General features: G+C 34.4%; 2 protein-coding genes across 2 annotated transcripts in view; both read left to right on the top strand.

Moving 5' to 3' along the window:
• Positions 1 to 684, top strand: part of LOC110418934 (G-type lectin S-receptor-like serine/threonine-protein kinase At4g27290) — a 4,444-nt gene extending 3,760 nt beyond the window's left edge. Inside the window, 3 exon segments of the mRNA XM_021431752.1 lie at position 1; positions 4 to 56; positions 165 to 684. The exon segment at position 1 is cut by the window's left edge and continues 94 nt beyond it. Of these exon segments, the coding sequence (XP_021287427.1) occupies position 1; positions 4 to 56; positions 165 to 473 (363 nt within the window). The 3' untranslated portion in view covers positions 474 to 684.
• A 1,711-nt stretch (positions 685 to 2,395) lies between these two features.
• The window catches only part of LOC110418937 (uncharacterized), a 12,536-nt gene continuing 6,966 nt past the window's right edge, over positions 2,396 to 7,965 (top strand). Inside the window, exons 1-7 of the mRNA XM_021431754.2 lie at positions 2,396 to 3,683; positions 4,118 to 4,264; positions 4,691 to 4,848; positions 5,034 to 5,244; positions 5,383 to 5,620; positions 5,710 to 5,860; positions 5,935 to 6,236. Of these exons, the coding sequence (XP_021287429.2) occupies positions 2,417 to 3,683; positions 4,118 to 4,264; positions 4,691 to 4,848; positions 5,034 to 5,244; positions 5,383 to 5,620; positions 5,710 to 5,860; positions 5,935 to 6,236 (2,474 nt within the window). The 5' untranslated portion in view covers positions 2,396 to 2,416. The remainder of the gene's footprint in view (positions 3,684 to 4,117; positions 4,265 to 4,690; positions 4,849 to 5,033; positions 5,245 to 5,382; positions 5,621 to 5,709; positions 5,861 to 5,934; positions 6,237 to 7,965) is intronic.

Raw genomic sequence — 7,965 nt, 5'->3', positions numbered from 1 at the left:
GGAAGCGTAACAGAGGATTCTGTCATGCAGATCACCAGCTTAATCTTCTTGGGCATGTAAGTCTGATTATGATATTAACTCTGAACGTGAAACTTAGATATACTGTTGGAACAACAGGAGAATCTTAAAGATTTACTTTTATTTAGCTGGTGTTTGTTGAACAGGCTTGGAGACTGTTTGGTGAAGGAAAATCCTTGGAGTTGATTGCATCACCAATTAGGGAAACCAGCAATCCTTGTGAAGTGTTACGATCAATTCATGTAGGTCTTTTATGCGTGCAACGAAGTCCAGAAGATAGACCAAACATGGTCAATGTGGTTCTGATGATGGGTAGTCAAGGCCCCTTGTCTCCGCCTAAACAACCAGGCTTTTTCACCGAAAGAGATCTGGTCGAAGCCAGTTCTTCCTCAAGGCATCATCACAAACCGCTTTCATCTAATGATCTCACCATTGCAGAGTTAGAGGCAAGATAATCAAAACGTTTCATGCCAATTGGTGTATTTGTTCAGGAGTTAGCTCATTGCCAATATTGTACACTTGTTTTTGAAACTTTGAATGTTGTCAAAGTTTTAACTTTACAATTTGTAAGTTCTAATTATTATGTAACTAGGATGGTATCCGTAGTAATGCTACGGAAAAGATCATAGAAAATATAGATTATGTTGGAATAGATTTAAATTTAATACCTTCAAAGAGTTTGTAGGGAAAATTATATTGTATTAGTTAATTGCATGAATGTATGGTTTTTATCGATAGAAGAAAAGATAAAATGATATTAATTAAAAATAATTATTTGCTTTGGTTTCAATCACTAAAAATTACTCCTAAATACATGATTTTAAAGCAGTACTTAACCAAAGAACATAATAATCCTATTAAATATCTAAAAAAAATTTTCATTAAAAATATATTGTTTAAACAAAGTAAATAACATTTATAATTCGAAGGTTTCCATTTTTGTTGGATGATGTATATTAATTTTCTAGATATAGAACTTGTACTTAGCTAAATGTTAAGGGAATATAAATTGTTATATAATTGTCAGATATATGGTTCTTACTGGTAGAGAAAAAAATAAACTAATATTAATTAAAAATAGTTATTTGTTCTGATTTTAATTACCGAAAAGCTACACTTATATATATAATTATAAAATAATACTTATCCAAAGAAGACAATAATCCTATCAAAAATTACTACATGTATAATAACTACTCTCAATTACCTAGTACAATTAGAGTAATTAACAAGAGATTTAAATAAAATAGATGTTCTATTCCTAAATAGAACATGATTAACCTAAAGTCCTTATACAAGTAAATTAAATAAAAAAAATTCTATCATACCTATAATTTCTAAATAATAATAATCTAATAATATACTCCACATATACTTTTCTTTTCTCTGTTATGCAGTTATACGTAGGAAAAATCTACAGAAAATACCAATCATAACCCCTGTTTTCCTTGGTAGAACAACATAAAACTAAGGCTAATAAACTTTATCTTTGGTACTTTATCTCATCCAGGACTGATCGTCGTGGGAACCCAGAAGTTTTACACGAATTTAACCCAAAGCTGTTCAAAGTTAAACAAAAGAATATTTTAAAACTTAAACTCAGTGTATAGTGCAAACATGAGATGCCATGGAAGTCAAAGCAGCAGAAAGGTGTTTGTGTATGTCATTGAAAAGAAAAGGATGTATCAATCAGACCCACAAATTAAACTGTAATACTATATATATATATATATATATATATGTATATGTATATTTGTTCTCGTTCTTTGTGAATCATGAAAGTTGAGTAAGTTCTGGAACAACAGTCAGAAATGGACGGCAGACCTGCCGTTTTCATAGTTTTAGTTATTATTTTAATAGAAAATAATAAGTACAAAGAGCTTATATACAGGTCTTTGGGAAAATACAAGGCATAGCATTGCTCAAGGATTTGAAAGATTGACTTTTCAATGGTGTATAAGGAGGAGGATACACCCTTATGTAGTGAGGATCGGATTCATATAACCCAAATGCTTGGAGCAAAAATTCAGAAGTCAAATGGCATTATTTCTCAGGTCCTGGAGAAATTTATATAAATTTAATATATATTTTAGTCGAAGCAAGTAGGTTACATAAAAAAATATGAATAAAAGATAGTTTTAGTTGCATTAGAAATTTTGAGGTAGGCGGTGTTGAAAAGAAAATTCTTGTAAAGTCTCTTGGATAGAAAATTTTGCTGACTTTCTTCATTCTTTGGATCATGAAGGCTGAAAAAATTAGCCCCACCAGAAAGCTTTAGCAGCGGTCCGAAAAGGCACCTCAGGGTTGAGATTTCAATGTTGAAATTGTGACATTCTGAAGGGAAAATTATCATAAAAGGAATGGGGTCTTCCAAGGCTTCAGCTTCTCGTTGTTATCAATGGCAGGCTTTATCTTGCTTCTGCTTTGCTCCTTTTTGTGGCCTCATGTAACAGTATCCATTTCAGTGGACAGCATAAATACAACTCATTCAATTAGAGATGGTGACACCTTAGTTTCAGCTGGTGGAATATTTGAACTAGGATTCTTTAGCCCAGGTTCCAGCAGCAAAAGATACTTGGGGATATGGTACCAGAATTCTGTCACGACGGTTCCATGGGTGGCCAATAGAGAAGTGCCCCTCAATGATACATCCAGTGTTTTAAGAGTTACCGACCAGGGAATTCTTGTCCTTCTAGATAGTAATGGGAGCACTGTTTGGTCTTCCAATGCATCGAGACCTGTTCGTATCCCAGTTGTGCAGCTCTTGGACTCAGGAAATCTTATTGTGAAAGATGATGGCGACGGTAATCCAGAAAACTTCATTTGGCAAAGTTTTGATTATCCAGGCAATACATTCATTGCACGAATGAAGATTGGAAGAGACTTCAGAACAGGCCTGGATCGTTTCCTATCATCTTGGAAAAGTCCTGACGATCCTTCAGCAGGAAAGTTCACATATCGATTTGAGCTTGGAGGATTTCCAGAGGTTGTAGTGAGAGAGGGTTCGACTGTCAGATTCCGGTCTGGACCTTACAATGGTGAGCGGATGAGTGGGATGCTCGAAATGAAGGAAAACCCTATGTACACTTATGATTTTGTTTTTAATGAGGAGGAGCTATATCTAACATTCACTCCTCGCAATAGCTCCATTCTTTTAAGGGGGGTGCTAAGTAGTCAGAGTGGAGCAATAGAGCCCTTGATGTGGATTGATTCAAATCGAGGTTGGATACAAAACCTTCCACTTTACATAGATAACTGTGACAGGTACGCATTATGTGGTGCAAATGGTGTCTGTGACAACAACAAGTCCCCTGTCTGTAGTTGCATGACAGGATTTGTACCGAAAAGTCCAAAGGAATGGGATGCAGTACCAGGGACAGATGGTTGCGTGAGAAAGACTCGCCTGAACTGTTCTGGAGATGATTTTATAAAAGTCTCTGCAGTAAAGTTGCCAGAAACAAGACAATCATGGTATAACTACAATATAAGCTTAGAGGAGTGCAAAAGCCTGTGCTTGGCAAATTGCACCTGCACAGGTTATGCTAATTTGGACATAAGAAATGGTGGAAGTGGGTGTTTGCTCTGGTTTACAGACCTCATTGATATAAGATATATATCTGATAGTGCTCAAGATATCTATGTGAAGGTTGCTGCATCAGAACTAGGTATGAAATAACAACAAGCCTCAAAATTTTGAGTATGCAGATTTTTGTAAAGCTTCTGCAGAATCTTTATATTATTACAGATTTTATAGAGATAGTATTAACTTGTCCAGGTAAAAGAGAACGAGAAAAGCATGCAGTATCTGAAATAGTTTAAGATTTAATGTGGAATAAGTTAAATTTTTGTAGGTATATATAATAGGATATACTAAAATAATAAACTAGAAATTTTCCTGCTAGGTTGGAATGGTACTGTCACTCCTATAAAAATAATGCTTGTGTAAATTAGCAATTGGATTTTGGTTTTTAGTTGGTACTACACCTAAACGTCTGGGAAGTTGTAACTCAACTGACATATTCATAAACATGACAGTGAAAAATTGAATTTCCTTGTTCTTGTTTGAGTGATTCTCTGCTTTGATTTGCTGTCCATACAGATCAAAATGAGAGCACAAGGAACAAAGAAAAATCCAATGCGAAGAACAGAACAAGAATTATAGCAAGCACCGCATTGTCTGCAGGAGTGCTAATTGCAGGCATACTTTTGGTCTTGCTTTGGCGAAGGAAGAAACGCCAGAGAAAAGGCACATCTTTCCTTGTCCCCAATTCATTTTCTTTAAGCTGTTATAGAAATTTTCATTTTTACAACTGCTATGAAAATGTTGACACTATTGGTGATGTGAGAATGTGCATAACTTTCTATACTTCATAAGCTAGAAATTTTCCACAAAAAAATTTTCATTTCAGCGAAATCAAGTATGCATAAGAGAAATTATGATTAAAGGAAGTACAAATCTCAGCCCATTGACTGAACTTACCAAACTTGCTCAGCTTCTTAGTTAAATATGATTGAGGGCAGGGAACAGGAATGAAGCAGATGTTATTCAACAGGATAATGCTCTTATCACAACAGCTCCAGGATATTATTAATTATGCATTACAAATTCTTACAAATGAGAAGTTTTACAGATAAGTTACATATTATATTTACTCAACTTGCTACGTCACAGGATTGCAGACATTCCCCTCAGATGGTAGTTCTGAACATCAAAATCAGACGGAAGATCTAGAGTTACCATTATTTGACTTTACAGCTATTGTTTCTGGGACCAATAACTTCTCAATGAAGAATATACTTGGAGAAGGAGGTTTTGGATATGTCTACAAGGTAACAATATGATATATTCAGTGAAAGATTATGATTGTTGTCTCCATTGCTTCCACATCTTTGCATTTACATCATAGCCATGACTACTGTTTTCTTCCTGTAGTAGAAATTTTAAAGTGATTCCTAATCAGGAAAGTTGTCTGCTTTATAATTTCCTTCTACATTCATTGTGTACACCTTTTTAGGGGGTTTTGAAGGATGGACAAGAAATTGCTGTGAAGAGGCTGTCAAAGAGTTCTAAACAAGGACTCAATGAGTTCACAAATGAAGTTAAACATATTGCCAAACTTCAACATCGGAATTTAGTGAAGCTACTTGGATGCTGTATTCATGCAGATGAAAGGATGTTGATCTATGAATACATGCCTAACAAGAGCCTGGACTTCTTTATCTTTGGTATGTCTTTATCAAACTCAGGAAATTTAGTATATTTGACATAGTTAATTTGTTTGGTTATATCCTTCTCTCAATCTCCCACATAATCAGTGATCTAACTAGCAATAAAATGGCTTGACTTGTTTAAAAATTGTGAAGATCAAACTCAAAGCATGTCACTAGATTGGTCGATGCGCTACCACATTATCAATGGGATTGCGAGAGGGCTCCTTTATCTTCATCAAGATTCCAGACAAAGAATAATACATAGAGATCTGAAAGCGGGTAATATCTTATTGGACAATGAAATGAACCCAAAAATTTCTGACTTTGGCCTGGCTAGAAGTTTTGGAGAAAAGGAAACTACAGCAAACACAAAGAAAGTGGTGGGAACATTGTAAGTATGAGTCCAAAAATTACGATACATAGTTTAAATTCAAAACTTCTAAACTTGTTTTTTTTATGCTTTTTTGGTGGTTCTTACAGCGGGTACATGTCTCCAGAGTATGCAATTGATGGACTTTACTCAATTAAATCCGATGTTTTCAGCTTTGGTGTTCTGGTTTTAGAAATAGTAAGTGGGAAGAGAAACAGAGGATTCTATCACCCAGATCATCAGCACAACCTTCTTGGTCATGTAAGTGTCAAACTGTAATCTTCTTAAATCTAGATTTTATGTTCTGCTATTGCTAAACGGTTTTCCTTGCCTAGGCATGGAGACTTTTTTGTGATGGCAATTCCTTGGAATTGAGTGCTGATCCAATTAAGAACACCTGCATTCACTTCGAAGTACTAAGAGCTATTCACATAGGACTACTATGCGTTCAACGAAATCTAGAGGATAGGCCAAGCATTTCCAACGTTGTTCTGATGCTAAGTAGTGAAGTTCCATTGCCTCAGCCTAAACAACCAGGATTTTTCACTGAGAGAGATCTGGTTGAAGCTAGTTCTTCATCAGATAATAGGAAACCATCTTGTTCTAATGATTTTGCTATCACAGTAGTGGAGGCAAGATAACCGAGATTTCATGGAAATGTTGTGAATTCTGGTACTCTTAGAAATTATGGTTTTTCACCGTAAGTATTTTTGTAGCCAGTGAACTATGCTAGCTGGGTAATTTCATTTATTTTGTTGCCGTATCTGATATCTCATTACATTTTCATACCACATAAAGAGAACAAGCTTCCAAGCTCCTCCTTTGGTGCATTCTCGATGTTGATCTCAAATTCACAAGCATCTAATATTCTTACAGCAATGAGAATGTAATGAGACTAGAAAAAACCAGTGAAGATGAGTTAAGACTTTTTTTAACAAAAGAAGAAAAGGCTTTCAGTCACTGTTTACTTCCAATGGGGGAGTCAAATGTGCGCATCTTCAACAATAGAGACAAATGTATAAGTTGATTTTGCTCTTTGAGATAATCATCTCAATTTTACTAGTTGGAGCAAGCATTTGCTGCTCCTTTTCTTGTGTTTTTTGACAGATTTGTTTTGGGACACAGCTTTCAGAGTGGCAGTGTGTGTCTAATTTGACCATTAAAATTGTTTTTCGATCTTGTTCCCCCTAAAACTGTTTATCACCAGCAACTCTTTCAAGTGCTTAAGCAATAATAAAGAGCAGAAAAGTGTGGAGACACTTTGAGGTAAATTATAATTTGATTAATGATAATTTTGTTTTCTCTAAAACACTTGACGGAATTGAATTGATAGAAATAGTTGAACCTTATTCTGTTACGTCTGGGTGTGAACAGAAGGCGAGAAAAGGCAGCATGAGATAGTGGACCAAGAGAAAGTTCTGCTAACTGTCTACTGACATGATCGTGCAGGAAAATTTGGTCAATGATTCAATCTTATTGAACGAGAGAACGCAACTTAATTGGAATATTCCTGACTTCCTGCAGCAATTTAGTCCATGCTGGTGGCCATACATCTAGATTGAATTGAATACTTATGTTTGGCCACACTATTGAATAATACTTGAAGGATGGGTGATTCTACTGTAACGTTGGACATTGAATTCCAGTATTTTTTTTTTCTTTCCTTTTTTATAGTTTGGTAAGATAACCCTCCCCCATTTCCTAAGACCCCATCAATCCTGTACAGGAGTGTCTTGTTACAACATTGATAGAAACTTCTGCAGTAGCTATGAGCTATTCCAGGGTGCGTGTTGCCATGGTCCCTAAAGTAATTGCTTAAGAATGTTTGCATTGACTTTTATTTAGACCAAAGAATATTCAAACAAAATCATTTTTCATAGTTTAATGGTTTTTGGGAACAATTGTCTTATTTATATAGGCAATTATGACATATCTTAATTGACACAATTATTTCTGTTTCCAATAAATATAATTATTTATTTTTGTTTGTTTCAATAACTACGTTTTTTGGTTTTTCAATAAAAATAATAGGTTATTTTCATACATTTGTGTCTATTTGAAATAATTTATTTTTAATAGTTATGGCGGTTGGTTTTCTAATAGACAATTATTGATTTTTTGATAATCACATTTCTATCAACACTTAATCATTAATCATATTTTTATAAACACTTAAAATAAAATAAAAAATATATCTTTTGTTATGAATAAATGAATGTGTCTATTGAATCTCCCAACCTTTCAAGTTCCATTTATAATCAATGTACTTATTTAAGATAGTTTATCAATATCTTCATTAATACTATGTAAACCCCACATCTATGTAACTCTATAAATAGGGCTTTGTATTTGATGAAAAATTACAA

The sequence above is a fragment of the Theobroma umbraticum genome, unplaced genomic scaffold (genome assembly GCF_002168275.2).
Source record: "Theobroma umbraticum cultivar Fairchild unplaced genomic scaffold, ASM216827v3 scaffold_67.0, whole genome shotgun sequence".
Classification (NCBI taxonomy): domain Eukaryota; kingdom Viridiplantae; phylum Streptophyta; class Magnoliopsida; order Malvales; family Malvaceae; genus Theobroma; species Theobroma umbraticum.
This window is presented reverse-complemented; position numbering and strand designations above follow the sequence as displayed.